The following is a 19,344-nucleotide window of genomic DNA, read 5'->3' as shown; positions in this document are numbered from 1 at the left end:
GCAGGGTGGGGGTTCTTCAAAAGTAGATAAACTTAGAACGTAAAACAAATTTCAAGTACATGGCTTTGTGTTGTGATGAAAAGGATGCAGCACAAGTAATGAATCTATGGAAGAGCACTGATCCATTCTGAAAAATACAAAAAAGAGAGAAAAAAATCCTTAAAATTCCCAGAAATCAGTGAAGAATATACAAAATGTTTTCTGATTTCCACATTTTGAGATGTATTTATTAGATTATATTGTATTACTTTTGGCTAGACATGATGTTTTTCAGTGTTTCATTAGTGCAGTGTATATCAATCATGGTAGAATTATTCCCTTTTAATTTCAGGTTGTGTAATGAACTCCTTCACCACTTTGACTTCAGATCTCGAGCTACAGACAGAAATACAGCATTACAAATACACCATTTTCTATTGCATTTACTTTATGGATTAAACTCCAACTAAACTTCCACATTATTTCTCTTGTAGGGATGTATTTCAGTGATTCCTTTCATTTCAATCCAAATCCATCAACTTGTTGAAATGACGGATACAGGAAACCTCACAGTTCTCTCCAGCTTCATCCTCTTGGGTTTCTCTGATGCCCCAGAGCTACAAACCACCATCTTCACAGTCTTTTTATCCCTCTATGTTTTCATGGTGCTGGGGAACCTGACGATGATCCTGCTGATCAACACTGACCCCCACCTCCACATCCCCATGTACTTCTTCCTGACCCACTTATCTTGCATGGATTTTTGCCTTTCCTCCGCTATCATCCCAAAAGCTCTGGAGACCTTCCTGCTGGGGAGAAGCCACATCTCCTTTTGGGGTTGCTTTGCCCAGATGTATATTTTCATGGCTCTGGCTATCTGTGAGAGCTTTCTCTATGGGGTAATGGCTTACGACCGATACACGGCTGTGTGCAAGCCCCTGCTCTACACCACTACCATGACCAGGGCGCGTTGCTATGGCATGATGGTACTGGTGTACACCATCGGGTTCCTCACCTCCCTGGTGCACATCACACTGGCAGGGAGGTTGTCCTTCTGTCAGGCCAGGAGCATCAACCACTTCTTCTGTGAGCTGCCCACCGTCCTGCAGCTCTCCTGCTCAGACACAAGCACAAATGAGGTCTTGCAGGTATACAGCACTGTGTTTAATGCCATGGGCCCTCTCCTGATGATCCTGGTGTCCTACACCTACATCCTCCACACCATCCTGCAGATCCCTTTGGCCACGAGGAGGCTGAAGGTCTTCTCTACCTGCGCCTCCCACTTGGCTGCCATCACCATCTTCTACGCACCCGGGATTCTCACCTACGTCCAGCCTCATGAGGCATCCTCATGGGATCAGGGAAAGCTGGTGTCAGTGTGTTACTCTATCCTCACCCCAGCTCTCAACCCCCTCATCTATAGCCTGAGGAACAAGGAGGTGAAGGGGGCTCTGAGGAGGCTGTGGGAGCGAAAGCTGCTGCCACATCTATGCAGGGTTTGAAAGCACATTTGGAGCTCTTCAGTACTGTGGAGGTAAGGAAGAAACACGTGGTCATGGAATTGATAATTACTGGCCATTATTGGTCATTATTGGTCCCTATTACTCATTATTACAGTTAAGGAGATCACAAAGCAAGTGCAGGGTATGGAGAAACTGCATAACAAATGGTTCTCTTCAAAGAGCCTCTGGTGGTTTTAACTGTGGCCTGAGAATTCAATATTTCATCCAAATAAGTATCAGCTCCTCAATAGCAGCCCTGAGACAGCACCATGGTGTTTTGTGTCTGTATTGTGCTAAATGAAAGTAGAGCCCACAAAAAGGAGGCTCAGACTTCACATAAGGCACTGACCACTGTCTCCATTGCCTGCTTGATAAGCATTTCCTCAATGATGAACTGCGGGAAGGTCAAGAGGATTTGATACAGCTCTGGTATCTGCAACACAAGGAGGTCACGGAGCTGCTGAAGCAAGTACAGGGGAGGCAATGAGGATGGTCAGGGGCTGGAGCACCTCCCGTACGGAGACAGGCTGATAATATTGGGTCTGTTCATCCTGGAGAAGAGAAGCTGTGTGGAGACCTCAGAGAAGCTTCCAGTACCTAAAGTGGCTACTAGAAGCCTGGGGAGGAGCTTTGGACAAGGGCCTGTAGGGACAGGCCAAGGGGAATGGCTTGAACCTCCAGAGGGGTGACTGAGATGAGCTCTTAGGCAGAAGCTCTTCCCTGTGAGGGTGCTGAGGTGCTGGCACAGGGTGCCCAGAGAAGCTGTGGCTGCCCCATCCCTGGCAGTGTTCCAGGCCAGGTTGGACACAGGGCTTGGAGCAAGCTGCTCTAGCGGAAGGTGTCCCTGCCCGTTGGAGGGGGATTGGATCTGGACGAGCTTTAAAGACTCTTCCAACACAAACCAGGCTGGGATTCTGTGAAATAAATCTCTGACAGTCTGTTGGTCAACAAAGCCCTTATGCTAAATGGGGACAAGTCATATCTGAGCCTCTGCTCTGCTGTGAATTTAAGTAGGGGTACAAAGAGCCTTAGTGCTGGTGGGAGAGAGGATTTGGGGTCTTCCTCACCCCTGAACAGCCAAGGTGCTGCTGGCCTCGGTCCCCTGATGAAGCTGATGAAGTACAATAACCAGCTGACTGTATCTGGAACTTCAAGCTGCATTATTCACCCTGCACAAGCGCACCCAGGTATTCTTAGTGGCTTTTTTTGCCTTCATGTAGTTCTTTTCAATAATCTTTGAATTACATATTTTTCTTGTTTCCAGAATTGATTGAGGGTTATTTCTCCCTCTGTTATATTGATCTTCTCACGTCTCAAGCCTTGGTTTTAGCCCATTACCCCATGGGGAAGAAAGACATTCAAAACCACTCAGAAATCCTTTTCTACACTCCTCCAGTGCATCTCCTGGACTGTCAGTCTGGTGCCTTCCAGCAGAAAAACAGATTGACAATGAAAACTAGGTTTAAACCCAGGCACACAGTCTCTCTCACACACACACACGCACTTCACCCCCACCCCCCCACCCCGCCCTCCCCCTGCTCTCAGAGGGATGGGGAAGAAAATCAGAAGAATGGAACTCCCACTGGTTGAGATAAGAATGTTTTACTAACTAATGTATAACACAAAACACCACCAATAATAATAAAGGAAATAACAAGGGAAGAGAATACAAAACCTCATCACCCACTGACTGATAACTCCTCCACCCCCCCAGCCCAACCATGCACCAACCAATACCTCGTCCAACCCCGCAATCCCAGCCCTTCCAGGTAACTCTCAGTTACATCCTGGGCATGACGTGCTGTGGTATGGAATACCTCTTTGGTCAGTTTGGGTCAGGTGTCCTGTCTCTGCTTCCTCCCGGCTTCCCCTCCTCCCTGGCAGAGCATGAGACTCACAGTCCTTGGTCTGTGAGCAGTAACATGTGAGCAGTAACTAAAAACGTCAGTGCTGTCAGTGCTATCAGTGCTGTTCCCAGGCCGAAAGAGCTCACAGGTAAGAGGGAGGAATTTTATTGGAGGTGAGGGACAAGGTCACGAATCTTGCAAGGAAAACAAATATTTATCAGTGACGAAACCTGTACCTGAATAAAGCTGATTGGTGTTTCCTGTGAGGAAAAGAGGCCTGGTATAATTGAAGGTAATCTCTTCCCACAGGCTGGTGACTGCGAAGTGAAATGAAGTTTGAGGTTCCTTTCCTCTTAGTTTCTTTCCAAGGAAGATGTGATTTGTGGTGTGTATTTCTCATTCAATACTGTCATTGACTCATGTGCAGGAATTGTGGATGAACTTATATAAAATGATGAGGATCAGTGGAAAATCCCATTGTTTTAGTGTCCCAAAGTCTCTCACTTAAGATGAACTTGGTGCACTAGGTGATACAACTGTTTTATGTTGCCATCTGCTGAGCAATCTCCTCTCACACTTGACCAGAGCTGCCTTCACCTCCTTGTTCCTCGGGCTGTAGATGAATGGGTTGAGCATGAAGGTGAGCAAAGCGTAGAAGATGGAGGCCACCTTGTCCAGGCTCCTGTGGCTAGATGGAGGTTGTAGGTACATGAAGAATGATGTCCCCAAAAATAAGGCAACAGCCGTCAAATGGGAAGCACAGCTGTGGAAGGCTCTGGCCCTGCTCTGTGCTGAGCACACCCTCAGCACGGTGCAGATGATAGAGATGTAGGAGAGCAAAATGACCACGCTCATGACCACATTGGTGGTGAGAAAGGCAAAGATGACCATCTCGCTGTTGTATTTATTAGGGCAGAGGAGTTTAAGCACAGGTACGATATCACAGAAGAAGTGGTCAATGTGTTTGGGTCCACAGAAGGAACCTCCAAACGTGCACCATGTGTAGATGATGGCACTGAGGAAGGCAAATAGGTAGGACGATGCTACCAGCTGCCAGCAGACGCATCTGGAGATAATGGTCACATAAAGCAGAGGATGGCAGATAGCAATGTGCCGGTCGTAGGCCATCATGGCCAGCAGGTGACACTCAATAGTAGCAAAGAAAGCAAAGGTGAGGAGCTGCATCATGCAGCCAGTGAAAGAAATGGTTTTGTCCTCTGATAACAGGTCTGCCAGCATTCTGGGGGAGATGACTGTGGAATAGCAGATGTCAATGAAGGCAAAATGGGTGAGGAAGAAGTACATGGGGGTGTGGAGGCTGGGAGACACCCGAACCAAGATGATAATGCCAACGTTTTCCACCAGGGTGACAATGTAAATCACTAGAAACAAGACAAAAAGTGGGGTCTGCGCACATGGGCTGTCTGTAAATCCCACCAGGATGAATTCAGTCTGGGTGAGATTTCCTCCCATGACCAGGTGTTACCTGCTGAGGCAAAAGGAAGAGAAACATCAAACTGATTAAAAATGGTGGTTCACTTTTGGACCATATCTAATCTCGATCAGTAACCATTGGAACTGGCACATTTTCGAATATTTTTCTACATTTTCTAACCCAATTTATGTATACTTCATGTTTTTCAGTTGAGGTATTTAAAAATGAATAGTAAGAGCATTGAAGCAACAAATGGCATTTTTGTTTTCCTAAGATGTGACACTTAAAAATACGGATTTAATATAATGCTTGCTTTTGAGATTTAAAAGAGGAATCAAATCGTTATTCACTTTCAGTTTGGAGGCAGTTTTTTTCAGAAGACAGCTAAGAGGGAACTCATGGTGAGTTCACGCAAGCTCGGAGCAAGAGAAAGTCCCAGTCCCAGGGAAACCCCAGGTTACACATGCATGACCTCCGGATATTTTCCCTTGGCTTTCAATTATCATTCCAGTCACCAAATCACATTTATCAAAGTATTTGAGATCATTGGCAAAGTATGAAATATGCATTGGTAAAATCATGTTTTATACCTTTGTGAGCTCCAGCATGCTGAAGCATCTTAAACCCACGGGCATTAAGCTGCTTGCTTGAAAGCTGAGTTGATGTTAAAATGTGCTGATTCCAAAGGTTGATTTCTTAGTGACTATATTCTGCTGACAATCTGAAATGCTGCATTTCTTTATGACAGAATAAGATTCATCCTTATTTAACTCTTGAGTAAATCAGTGAATCTTGTTTTAGCTGCCTATTGAGTAAATCAGTGAATCTCGTTTTAGCTGCCTATGTAAAAGAAACACAATATACATCAGCCTTAGCTCCCCCTTTCATAAAGAAAACCCACGTTGGTAAGTCTGTTTTCTGACACAGCATTGCTAAGGAGGACACGAGGACATGCAGAAGCAAGCCCACTAGCTCAGTGAAGGTGAGGCTCTGCTTTGTGTTGGTGTTACCTCCTGTGACTTCCTTCTGCCACCGAGTGATGGGAGCCAAGGGTTTATCCCCAGTGCAGCAGAGAACATCTACGTGCTGGCATCAGCTCTGTTAAGCACCTGATGTGAAGAGAGGGGAGCTCCTGCCAGATTCCAAGAGCCCAGCTTGTGGTGCTGGGGCTGTAAATACAGTTGCATGTGCTCTCCTGGGAGGAAGCCTCCAGGGCTGCTCATGCTTTGCCAGAGGAAAACAAAGAGAAGGAAAAGCAAAGGGTGTGAAATCACCTCTGAAAGGCATTGTGGTGCTTGGGCATCTGAAAGAGATGGTGTGGATGAGCCATCCCTGAGCACAGCTACACAGCAGCAGTGATGACAGGCTTACATGATGCTTCTGACATGCTTGTGGGGAAAGCAATGGTTTTTGTTTGTCTTTGGCAACAGAATGAGAATGGGTTTAGAGAAATTTCCAATCTTGCAGAGGGTCCTCAAATGGGACATGAAGCACAAGTGACTCCATCTCTGGAGCTGCTGCTGTCCATCTGTGGACACTTGAGAGCCCAGTTTTCCATCCCCAGTGTGGTTATCCACATTCAGATTCAGAGCAGCCCTGCAGAGGAGGACTTGAGGGTGTTGGTTGATGAGAAAATGAACATGAGCCGGCTTCAGTGTGCGCTTGCAGGCCAGAAACCAACCGTATCCTGGGCTGCATCAAAAGGAGCGTGACCAGCAGGTCAAAGGAGGTGATCCTGCCCCTCTACTCTGCTCTGGTGAGACCTCACCTGGAGCATTGTGTGCAGTTCTGGTGTCCTCAACATAAAAAGGACATGGAACTGTTGGAACAAGTCCAGAGGAGGCCACGAGGATGATCAGGGACTGGAGCACCTCCTGTATGAAGACAGGCTGAGAAAGTTGGGGCTGTTCAGCCTGGAGAAGAGAAGGCTGCGTGGAGACCTCAGAGCAGCTTCCAGTATCTGAAGGGGGCCTATAGGGATGCTGGGGAGGTACTCTTCATTAGGGTCTGGAGAGACAGGACAAGGGGTAATGGGTTAAAACTTAAACAGAGGAAGTTTAGATTGAGTGTAAGGAGGAAGTTCTTCACTGTAAGGGTGGTGAAGCACTGGAATGGGTTGCCCAAGGAACTTATGAAAGCTCCATCCCTGGTGGTGTTCAAGGACAGAGCCTTGGTTGGCATGGTTTAGTGTGAGGTGTCTGTCGTGGTTTAAACCCAGTCAGGTAACTTGTTCACTCACTCCCAGTGAGTGGTGCCGAGCTGACAACAATCAAGGTCCGTGTTCGTCTCCCCCCCCCGTCCCTGCACCGGGGCTCTCCCCTTCCCCGCTCCCGGAGGAACGGGGAGGAGGATCGAGAGAGTGCAACTCCTACGGGTTGAGACAAGAACAGTCCAGCAACAAATCACCACCGCTACTATCAGCTAAAACAATGATAAGGGAAAATAACAAGGGAAGAGAATATGATACCACCGGCCAAGAAAACGAGTTCCACCCGGAAGCTCCTGTCCTTCCGAGTAACTCCCAGTTACCCCCCACCCCGGGCATGACGTGCTGTGGTATGGAATACCTCCCCGGCTAGCCCGGGTCAGGCGCCCCGCCTCTGCTTCCTCACAGCCTCCCCTCTTCCCTGGCAGAGCATGAGCCTCACAGTCCTTGGTCAGGGTAAACATCACTTAGCAACAACCAACAACATCGGCTTCACCAACGCTGTTCTCAAAACTAGAAGTCAAAACACAGCACTGCACCAGTTAACACAAAGGAAAAAACATGACTGCTACTGCTGAACCCAGGACATTATCCACCCCTTATTCCATACCATTCACGTCGTGCTCAGATCCCACATTTTCAATACACCATCGCTCTCCCACATATATACATCCATATACATACAGACCAAGAGGAAAAAAAAAATCATTTTCTTAGTGCATGGACCAATCCCTATAATGCTGCCGAGTCCATTCGGTCCATGATGTTCCAAGTTCATTCTCTGTTGGGATGATGGCTGGAGGGAAGTCAGGGCCAGTCGCTGGTGACCTGGAGACATCTAGTTGATGGGCTATAAAAGCATTACACAGCAGGCAACAGCATACAATTGAGTCCACTGGCTGTTTTCCCCTAAAATCAAATCCCCTTGAGGTATACATCGGACTTCCCCATCTTCCCGCATTACCCACCAAGTATATCCAGGTCCCTGAGCAAAAGCAATCCCACGAGTGGGTTTGCCTTTACCTGAAGCAGGAATAACCCAGACTGTCTTCCCCAGCAAGTTCTTCATATGCACCACGGGAACTTTGTCCCCCTCTACAATATGTAAAAGTTCTGACTGGGCTGGGCCGGCCCTGTTGGCAGATCCTCTGGTGTTGACCAACCAGGTGGCCTTTGGTAAATGTATATCCCAATGCTTGAAAGTTCCCCCACCCATCGCTCTCAGTGTAGTTTTTAACAGCCCATTGTACCGTTCGATTTTCCCAGAGGCTGGTGCATGGTAGGGGATGTGATATACCCACTCAATGCCATGCTCTTTGGCCCAAATATCTATAAGGTTATTCCGGAAATGAGTCCCATTGTCTGACTCAATTCTCTCTGGGGTGCCCTGTCGCCACAAAATCTGTTTCTCAAGGCCCAGGATGGTGTTCCGGGCAGTGGCATGGGGCACAGCGTATGTTTCCAGCCACCCGGTGGTTGCTTCCACCATGGTAAGCACATGGCGCTTGCCTTGGCGGGTTGGTGGCAGTGTGATATAGTCAATCTGCCAGGCCTCCCCATATTTATACTTCAACCATCGTCCTCCATACCAAAGAGGCTTTAACCGCTTGGCTTGTTTAATTGCAGCACATGTTTCACACTCATGAATAACCTGGGCAATAGTGTCCATTGTTAAGTCCACCCCTCGATCACGGGCCCATCTATATGTTGCATCTCTGCCCTGATGGCCTGAAGTGTCATGGGCCCACCGGGCCAAAAATAATTCACCTTTATGTTGCCAATCTAAGTCCATCTGAGCCACTTCAATCTTAGCCGCTTTATCCACTTGTTGGTTGTTCTGGTGTTCCTCAGTGGCCCGACTCTTGGGTACATGGGCATCTACATGACGTACCTTCACCACCAGGTTCTGCACCCGGGCAGCAATATCTTTCCACAGTGCAGCAGCCCAGATGGGTTTACCTCTGCGTTGCCAGTTGCTCTGCTTCCATTGCTTCAACCACCCCCACAGGGCATTTGCCACCATCCATGAGTCAGTATAGAGATAAAGTACAGGCCACTTTTCTCGTTCAGCAATGTCCAGGGCCAGCTGGATGGCTTTCACCTCGGCAAACTGACTCGATTCACCCTCTCCGTCAGCAGTTTCTGCAACTTGTCGTCCAGGACTCCATACAGCTGCCTTCCATCTCCGATGCTTTCCCACAATACGGCAAGAGCCATCAGTAAACAAGGCATACTGCTTTTCACTTTCTGACAGTTTATTATATGGTGGGGCCTCTTCAGCGCGCATCACCTCCTCCTCTGGTGACATTCCGAAATCTTTGCCCTCTGGCCAGTCCAGGATGACGTCTAGAATGCCTGGACGACTGAGATTTCCTATTCGAGTTCTTTGTGTAATTAGTGCAGCCCATTTACTCCATGTAGCATCAGTTGCATGATGTGTAGAGGAGACCCTGCCTTTGAACATCCAGCCCAGCACAGGCAACCGGGGTGCCAGGAGGAGCTGTGCTTCAGTGCCAATCACTTCCGAAGCAGCTCAAACACCTTCATAGGCTGCCAGTATCTCTTTCTCAGTTGGGGTATAGCTGGCCTCAGATCCTTTGTATCCCCGACTCCAAAAGCCGAGGGGTCGACCTCGAGTCTCCCCCGGAGCTTTCTGCCAGAGGCTCCAGGTAGGACCGTTCTCCCCAGCTGCAGTGTACAGCACATTTTTTACATCTGGCCCGGTCCAGACTGGTCCAAGGGCTACTGCATGAACTATCTCATGTTTAATTTGCTCAAAGGCTTGTTGCTGCTCAGGGCCCCATTTAAAATCATTCTTCTTCCGGGTCACATGATAGAGAGGGCTTACAATCGAACTGTAATTTGGGATGTGCATTCTCCAGAACCCCACAGCACCCAAGAAAGCTTGCGTTTCTTTCCTATTAGTTGGTGGAGACATTGCTGTTATCTTGTTGATCACATCTGTGGGGATCTGTCTACGTCCATCTTGCCATTTTATTCCCAACAATTGAATCTCCTGTGCAGGTCCCTTGACCTTACTCCGTTTGTTGGAAAAACCAGCTTTCAGCAGGATTTGGATTATTTTCCTCCCTTTCTCAAAGACTTCTTCCACTGTATCGCCCCACACAATAATGTCATCAATGTATTGCAGGTGTTCTGGAGCTTGCCCCTGTTCCAGTGCAGTCTGGATCAGTCCGTGGCTGTGTTTCCACCCCTGGGGCAGTCGGTTCCAAGTGAACTGGACACCCCTCCAAGTAAAAGCAAACTGTGGCCTGCACTCTGCTGCCAAAGGAATTGAGAAAAATGCATTGGCAATATCAATCGTGGCATACCACTTGGCTGCCTTTGACTCTAGTTCATACTGAAGTTCTAGCATGTCCGGTACGGCAGCACTCAATGGTGGTGTGACTTCATTCAGGCCACGATAGTCTACTGTTAGTCTCCATTCTCCATTAGACTTTTGCAGTGGCCATATGGGGCTATTAAAGGGTGAGCGGGTCCTGCTGATCACCCCCTGACTCTCCAGTCTACGGATCAACTGATGGATGGGAATCAGGGAGTCTCGGTTGGTGCGATATTGCCGCCGGTGCACTGTTGTGGTCGCAATTGGCACTTGTTGTTCTTCAACTTTCAGCAACCCCACAGCAGAGGGATCTTCTGAGAGACCAGGCAAGGTGGACAGCTGCTCAATTTCCTCAGTCTCCAAAGCAGCAATACCAAAAGCCCACCGGTACCATTTTGGGTCTTTGAAGTACCCTCTCTTGAGGTAGTCTATGCCGAGGATGCATGGAGCCTCTGGACCAGTCACAATAGGGTGCTTTTGCCATTCCCTCCCAGTCAGGCTGAATTCAGCCTCCAGAGCAGTCAACTCTTGGGATCCTCCTGTTACTCCAGAAATATAGATGGGTTCCACCCCTTGCCAACTTGATGGCATCAGGGTACACTGTGCACCGGTATCTACTAGAGTCTTATACTTGTGTGGGACTGATGTGCCAGGCCATCTGATCCACACAGTCCAGTAAATCCAATTGTCCGCTACCTCCACCTGGCTGGAGGCAGGGCCCCTCTAATGGTCATCACAGCATTGGACACTTAAATCGGGGTAAGAGGGATTATTCTTCGTTATCATTGAATTGCTGAGGTGAGTAGCTCGAGAGAGGACGCCTTGAACACCGGAGCGGGGGGAGATCAGGGTCCAGGAGCCTCAACTCAGAGCGACAAGAGCCACCAAGGGAGCCTCAAGACCTCGAGAGGACCTGCCAAGGACCCGGCAGCTCAGCTTACACGAGCAGCTGACTCACACGGGGCGGAGCCTGAAGCAGTGGCACCAACCCTGACTGGTTAATGACCTGCCCCAGGAAGCGCGAGCGACCAGGAGCCCAACGAACAGAGCGGGTCGAGGCAGTTTGCGTGGCAGTTCGCACCTCCCGCGTGAAGACAGTCTGAGGAAGTTGGGGCTGTAAACCTGGAGAAGAGAAGGCTGCGGGGAGACCTCAGAGCAGCTTCCAGTATCTGAAGGGGGTCTATAGGGATGCTGGGGAGGGACTCTTCATTAGGACTGTAGTGACAGGACAAGGGGTAATGGGTTAAAACTTAAACAGGGAAAGTTTAGATTGGATCTAAGAAGGAAATTCTTTCCTGTTAGGGTGGTGAGGCACTGGAATGGGTTGCCCAGGGAGGTTGTGAATGCTCCATTCCTGGCAGCATTCAAGGCCAGGTTGGACGAGGCCTTGGGTGATATGATTTCGTGTGAGGTGTCCCTGTCCATGGCAGGGGGTTTCGAACTTGATGATCTTAAGGTTCTTTCCAACCATAACTATTCTATGATTCTATGAGGATTTGTTCCAGAGGCTGTGGAGCCTCCACCCATGGACATGTACAGAAGCTGCCTGAATGAGGCCAGGAGCAACCGGATGCGGCCATGACTAGCATGACCATGACTAGTCACTGATGTGACTATGACCAGCAGGACGTAGTTATTGGTCAGAAAGGACATCTAGGAGGTCTCTATTCCTATGATGGGCAAGTTATACACATAAACACATATAAATGTGTGTATATATATCAAAACACAATATTAAATGCATTCTAAACTATATATATATAGCACAGTATATTCTTGTGTTAAATGTCAACACCAACACACACAATACTAGTTTTCCTTGCCTCAGTTTAGTTGTGGTCTCAGTGATTCGTAGTGTGGGGCCGGCCCAGCTGCTATGGGCTTTTCCCAGGACGGATGGAAACCCAAGATCTAAATGGATGAACTGATGTTTTAATGCAGTTATGGAGCAATGGGATATCGTGCGTGAGCCAAGTGAGTGAAATGCAAATTCTTCAACAGGTCTGTGTTTGGAACCAGGCTGCTGAGTTAAATCACAGTCAAATTGGGCTTTGCCACTTCTTTTCAGGCAGCTGTGGAACTTGACCCTTTCAGTTTTCCTCCTCAAGTTCTGCCTTTCTCAAAGCCTTTAAGAGAATCTCTAAGGAGTTTTCTAATTTATACCCACAGTGGTTTGTTAAAAACAAAGGCAAGAATGTTATCAGTAGAATTTGCCGCAGGAGAGTTGCACTTTGGTTTGAGGCAATGGGGATTAGAGAAACAACGGGAAAATTGAAGGTAATGGAAAAACCCAACCAAAAGTCTTTATTTCCTATGCAAGAAGTCATTCCTGGCACAAATTGCAGCCCCCCCCCCCCCCCCCCCCATATCTTGGTTGCTATAAAATCGCAATGCCACCAGGGAAAACAGTCACCACAGGGCTTCCCCACACACCCAAAACTTCCCTATTTCTTTAGCAGCTCATCACTCAAAGGTGAGAGATGTCCCTGATCCAACTGTGTTAACAAGCTCCACTGGGAATGGATTTGGAGCTGATGGGCTGATAGGAAGGAGAAGGCTTGGCTGAGTCCTGGATGGAGATTTTCCACCTGTGGTCACTTGAGCTGTGGCATCTCCAGTGGGAAAAACACTCCCTAATCCAGGGGAAAATAACCCAAACAGGGATGTGACCCTGGCCAGCACTAAGAAATAAATATTCTTTTTTTATACTTTATTCTTTATTTGTACTTTATTCTCTATCATTTACGTTGTATTTTTTATTATATATATTTTTTATTTTATATATATATTATATATATTCTTATTCTTTACTCTTATTCTTTGTTCTTACTCTTTACTAAAGTTACCAGCCTGACGCTGACTCTTACTGTTGCCAGCAGGACATGACAGTATGTGTATGCCTGCTCTTTAGATGTCCATTTCCCCGTCAAAGCTGTATTCATCTACTTCTGAACCAAATCCGTTCCTTTTCCTATGTGATTTTTGTTCCTTCTTGGTACCATTGCTCTCTGCGGTCACCTTCAAGAGGTGCAAAATGGTCACAGGAATCCCTCTAGGTATCAAAAGGCAGAAGTTTTGAAAGAAGTGGCTAGAAAATCATGGATCCGGATTTCTTATACAACACCACCACCTAGTGGACGTTGTTGGGAATAGCCACTCCTTTAAGATAAAAACTTTCTCTTATGTGCTGGGAAGCTTTGGGTAGCCAAGTGGCTTGTTCTTGCCCAAGAAACTGAGAAATAATAGATAAGTAAACTAAGGCCATCATGTTGCCTCTACAGTTGGCTGATCCTATGTAGACAATTTATTTTCTGACCCTGTTAAAGCAATGTCAGATAGTTTAAAAGCTTCAAAGAAAGTCCCCTCGCATTTAGAAATGATGCTTTAAAACCCACTTTTCCTAATGCAGTTCTTGGCTGAGGCTTCAGGTTATATGAAATGTAGATTATTGTAGAATCATAGAGTGGTTTGGGTTGGAAAGGAGCTTGGTTCCAACCCCCTGCCATGGTCAGGGACACTACACACTAGACCATGTCACCCAACACTCTGTCCAGACTGGCCTTGAACACTGCCAGGGATGGGGCAGCCACAGCTTCTCTGAGCACACTGTGCCAGTGCCTCAGCACCCTCACAGGGAAGAGCTTCTTTGTTATATGTAACCTGAACTCCCTGTGTTTCATTTGAACTCATCACCCCTTGTCCTGTCAATCCAGTCCCTAATGAAGAGTCCCTCTCCAGCATCCTTGTAGCCCCCTTCAGACACTGGAAGCTGCTCGGAGGTCTCCACACAGCTTCTTTTCTCCAGGCTGAACAGCCCCAATGTTCTCAGCCTGGCTCCATACAGGAGCTGCTCCAGCCCCGATCATCCTCGTGGCCTCGTCTGGACTTGATCCATGTCCTTCTGTTGTTGAGGATATCAAATTCACTCTGCCTTTTAAATGTTTTTTTCATTAAATAGCCTGTGCTATCCATACACAATTTGAAGTGCTTATTTGTGGTGTTTTAAACGATTCCCTTCTCCATCAGTTGTTTCCTCTAGATCCACAGATCCCTCTCAGAAAGTATCCCCATTGCACATCTTTACTCCTGACAAAGCCATCCCAGATTTCATAATGGAAGCAAACGAAAACACATCAGATCTCAAACCTGGTAAGGTCTCAGGCTTTATCCCATGGAGGTGAAGGATTTAATTCCTTGTTGTTGATGTATGTAAATCACACCCATCACCACCTAAATAATCCCAGGGGAGCAGCTGGGCTTATTTAGGTGCTCTCTGATGCTGAATTAAATGGGTGAGGATGCCTATACAGTAACCAAGTTCCTGGGTTACTGGTGGATCCATCCTGGTAACCTGCATGGGGTAGGAAACCCACCGTTTGTTACAGAACATTAAGTGCTAGGCAGGAATAACCAGGGTCATTCCCTACTAGGGCTTTTGGGGAGTAAAGAGGTGATTTCTGTCCTTTCCTGGAAGGCCCTGCAGCCCCCCCTCTCATATTTGGTTGCACAGTAACGAAAGCATTTCTGATTGAAAAGTAAAGGCAGCTGCTTCAAAATGAAAAGGAAGTTGTGCTTTTATATTTTCATTCTAAGTAGCAGCATAAACTGAGATAAAGGAGAGCTGTATTTTCCCTACACTGAGGGTTGAACACATCTAAGAGTGCTTCCCAAGAGGTAAACTTGTTTTTGAATACGGATATGAGACAGTACATACAGCTATGTACTAAAAAAACTACCTTTGGGGATGTTTGAAGGCTGGATAAAACTCTTAAAGGCAACGATTTTGGGCTGGTATTTTTCAAATAAGACCTTCTGGTGCCATTAATTTTAAAACCTGTTGGGTGTATCCTGACCTGGCTCTTGGGAGCCCTTTGGGCTGACCCTCGCCTGGTCTGACAGCTCCCTGCGAGTTAATGTGTAATCCCCTGACTTGTTTCACCCCTGGCTCTGTGAATACCACAAAGGACAAGGCTCTGGAAGGACGGGTAGATGCTGCATGGGGGAAGACAGAGCAGCATTACCCTTCTAGCTGGAGCCTGGAGAAGCTGGGAGTATTAAAACCCATTTCAAGTGGATCTGAGAGCAAAGAGGAAGAAATCCCTGATATGAAAACCCTGCTTTGTCCTGTGGCCTCCACAGGATCCACAGGCCTTGTAGCAAACCTTACCTCCTCTGCTTTATATCAGGGCAGCAGAAACCATCCCCTTGAGGAACCAGAGGGATGCTGGTGGTGTGAGCATGGGGCTCTTTTGCTTCCTATTTTAAACGATCCTTTTCTTTACTCATTTGATAGTTTGTGCTGTATGACTCTCGAAAGAGCAGCTAACCAGTGCGTTATAACTTTATATATCTGGCACCTTCCCCTTGTGCCTGTACTGAAATCTTGAGGATGACATCCACCATGATGGCTTTGGACTGCCTGAGGGGAGACTGAGATGAGCTCTTAGGCAGAAGCTCTTCCCTGGGAGGGTGCTGAGGCGCTGGCACAGGGTGTCCACAGAAGCTGTGGCTGCCCCATTCCTGGCAGTGCTCAAGGGCAGGTTGGACACAGGGGCTTGGAGCAAGCTGCTCTAGTGGAAGGGGTCCCTGCCCGTGGCAGGGGTTGGTGCTGGATGAGCCTTATGTTCCTTTCCAAAACAAACCTCTCTGGGATTCTATGGTTCTATGAGAACAAGCTCACTGCTACCTAACCAGGAGGTTGTGCTGCAAGGTTTTTCTCTGCTGTAGGATCTCAACAGCAGTCAGTTGTTCCCTTATCCATGTCAAGAGTTACATCTTGGATAACACTAGCAACAGTCTGCTTGGTGAGTCCTATTGCAGCTTGTCGAAAGCTTGACCAAAAAGCAAGACGTTGCCAAATCAGAGTAGGAAAGCCACAAATGGAGGTCCTTTCCCCAGGAATACAGAGATAAATATTCAGTTAACTCTTCAGCAGAGTGTGGGCCCACAACCTGCATGGATAATATCTAAACAAAGGCAGCAAGTTATGGGTTTTCAGTTTAATTTATCTCCATTCCAGTGAGTGTGCGCAAGCTGCAGGGAGATGTGATTGCTGGGGGGAAGCTGTCGTGTATAGCACAAGCTGCAGCCTTAGAAACATTCCAGGTTTCATATCTGCACCTTGGATCACTTCAGACCAAGCACTTGGTTTGTCAAGCAAGAAAAAGCGAGGGTGAGCCTTTGTTAATTGTGAGCTTCAGGTCAATTGTCCCCTGGCAGGAGATGTGTGTGTCTGGGCAGGTGGATGCTGCCTCAGGGGGAGGATTGAGCCCCAGACCCAAACAGTTGGATTTTCATTAGTTGGGTCACATCTTCCAGCTCCGTGGTGATGGCTCAGGAGCTGCTTTGCCTCCAGCATCTCTATGTGAGCAGTGGAAAGCAGCTCTAAATCCCCATTAATAACACCAGGAGACCACACACTTTGCTCACAGGACATCTGAAATGAGTCTGGCTCTGGAGGGGGAGCTCACCCCTTCAGCAAAAGGTCATCAAATAATGATGACTTAAGCATGGCTCTGCTTGTCAGATACCAGCCACGCACACTCCTGCTTTGTTCTCTGGTGTAACTCTGTCAAGTGATGATTAATGTTAGGCAAGATAAATCAATGAGGATTTATTCTGCCTGTTGTAAGCTGTGATTTTAGGAGCTGCTGATTTCTCCCAGGCAGAATTTATGTTTGATCAAGCCTGAATGTATCTTTTGTCTCCAAGTTAGGCATCATGTCTAAAGCAAAGTGGGATGAGTAATCCTGGCTCTGCACCATCCTACCCTAAGGAAAGCCACATTTGCTCTCAAAGAGCTCCTCCTGGGTCACAGAGAACAGCTATTTATTCCTCATGTATCACACTAGAGTGGCAGCACCCAAAAGATGAGAAATAATTCCCTTTTCCCAGCAGTTACTGGGGAATTCAAGGACTTCCATGTGTCAATGGCTTGAGAGGAACTATGAGGAACCCTGCAGTTTATTCATTCTGGTGTTGCCCTCCCTCCTTGCATTAAAATACCTACTTGCTTCCAAGTGTGTTGGTGGTGTTTGTGGTGTTCAGCCAAGACTGGCCTTGGGAACTTGATGTTTTCCTCTCTCAAAAAGAATTTACCTCCTATTGACTTATATATATGTATGTGTGTGTATATATGTATATATACACCCTTTACATTGACTTAAAGTGGGGTAGCTGATTGATAGACAAAACGTGACTTTCTTAATATTATTGAGGGATTTGGGCCTATTCAGAATTTTCAGTTGCCTCTCCTGGATGTCTGCTACTCCTCTACCATCATCCCTCAAGCCTTGCTCAATATTCTAGTGGAGCAGAAAGTGATTTCCTTATTAGATGTGCCACTCAGCTCTTCTCGTTTGCAACCTGTGCCACCACCGAGTGCTACATTCTGGCTGCTATGGCTTATGATCACTACATGGCCATTTGTAACCCCCTTCTCTACTCCACAGTCATATCCCAAAGGCTTTGCGATGGGATGTTGGCTGGTGCCTACTTAGCTGGCCTGATCAGCTCTACCATACGCACTGTTCCCATATTTCGTCTCCCGTTCTGTCAGTCCAAGACGATCAATCACTTCTTCTGTGATGGACCACCACTGCTAGCCCTCTCCTGCTCTAACACCCCTGCCATTGAGGTGATGGTTGCTGCCGTGGTGGGGTTCAAGGCACTGAGCACCACGGTCTTCATCCTCATCTCCTACTTGTCGGTCCTTTTCACTGTCATGCAGATGCGGTCTGTGGTTGGTCAAAGAAAAGCTTTCTCCACCTGTGCCTGTCACTTCATCTCCACTGCTTTGTACTATGGCAGCTCCCTCTTCATGTACCTCCGGCCCAGCTCCAGCCAGTCCTGGAAGCATGACGAGGTGGTCTCCATGCTGAACTCTGTGGCTGTCCCCATGCTGAACCTTCTCATCCACAGCCTAAGAAATGCGGATAGGAAGAATGCCATGAGGAAAGCAGAAAGTAGAGTCCTCTGCTCTTTGTCCATTCATGGTTCCTAGTCAGCTGAAAGGAGAGGGCTACCCTGCCCTGGTGAGAAGCAGCAGGCTGGATATTGCACCTTCAAGGATGGCTGGATAATGCACGTCGAAGAGGATGGTTGGATATAGCACCTTGATGAGGATGGGTGGATAAGGCACCTTCACAAAGAAGGGACTAAACATACTTGGAAGCATGACAGCTGGAAAACACGCTTCTCCTTAAACCAGAACTACATGCTATACTCTGATGGACAGGACTTTCTCTGGCTGCAGTCTGAGACCTGACAGTGACTGTGTATTGGAAAGAAAGTTGTTGTCCAAAGTGATTGTTACTTAAATATTACTTGAAATTCATGTATCTTATTATTTATATGCTATTAAACATAACAATAAACTTTACTTCCAACTTCAGAGAGCAAAAGGGAGAAGGTGGTGGCTTTGCCCTGCTGGCATCAAACCAACTGGTACCTGAGCTCACGTCTTATATTAGCAAATGATTTCTGGTGTTATTTCTGGTTTTAAGGAAATATTAACTGATATTTCCAGGTATTTCAACTCCAGACCACAAGGTTTGGTCACGTGAAATGACAGAGGGGATATTGAGGTGAGCTCTTAGGCAGAAGCTCTTCCCTGGGAGGGTGCTGAGGTGCTGGCACAGGGTGCCCAGAAAAGCTGTGGCTGCCCCATCCCTGGCAGTGTTCAAGGCCAGGTTGGACACAGGGGCTTGGAGCAAGCTGCTCTAGTGGAAGGGGTCCCTGCCTGTGGCAGGGGTTGGACTGGATGAGCTTTAAGGTCCCTTCCAACACAAACCAGGCTGCAATTCTAAGAAATAAAGCTGCAGCAGTCTATTGGTCAACAAAGCCCTTGTGTTAAATGGGGACAAGTCATATCTGAGCCTCTGCTCTGCTGTGAATTTAAGTAGGGGTGGAAAGAGCAAGAATGCTAGTAAAGAGGAAGGATTTGGGGTCTTCCTCTCCCCTGAACACCCAAGGTGCTGCTGGCATGGGTATCCTGATGAGCCCGATGGAGCAAGTACAAAACCCAGCTGTCT

At 47.4% G+C, this 19,344-nt stretch overlaps 1 protein-coding gene across 1 annotated transcript; it reads left to right on the top strand.

The window, feature by feature from the left end:
* Positions 1 to 881: 881 nt before the first annotated feature.
* On the top strand, positions 882 to 11,404 carry LOC133282286 (olfactory receptor 5AS1-like). Its single transcript, XM_061478325.1, has 2 exons — positions 882 to 1,401; positions 11,328 to 11,404. The coding sequence occupies exons 1-2, from the start codon at positions 882 to 884 to the stop codon at positions 11,402 to 11,404; spliced, it is 597 nt and encodes a 198-aa protein (XP_061334309.1).
* Positions 11,405 to 19,344: the final 7,940 nt, after the last annotated feature.

Source organism: Pezoporus flaviventris, unplaced genomic scaffold (genome assembly GCF_033815535.1).
Source record: "Pezoporus flaviventris isolate CSIRO_AGI_PZ_B2104156 unplaced genomic scaffold, CSIRO_AGI_Pfla_v1 ptg000116l, whole genome shotgun sequence".
Lineage (NCBI taxonomy): Eukaryota > Metazoa > Chordata > Aves > Psittaciformes > Psittacidae > Pezoporus > Pezoporus flaviventris.
This window is presented reverse-complemented; position numbering and strand designations above follow the sequence as displayed.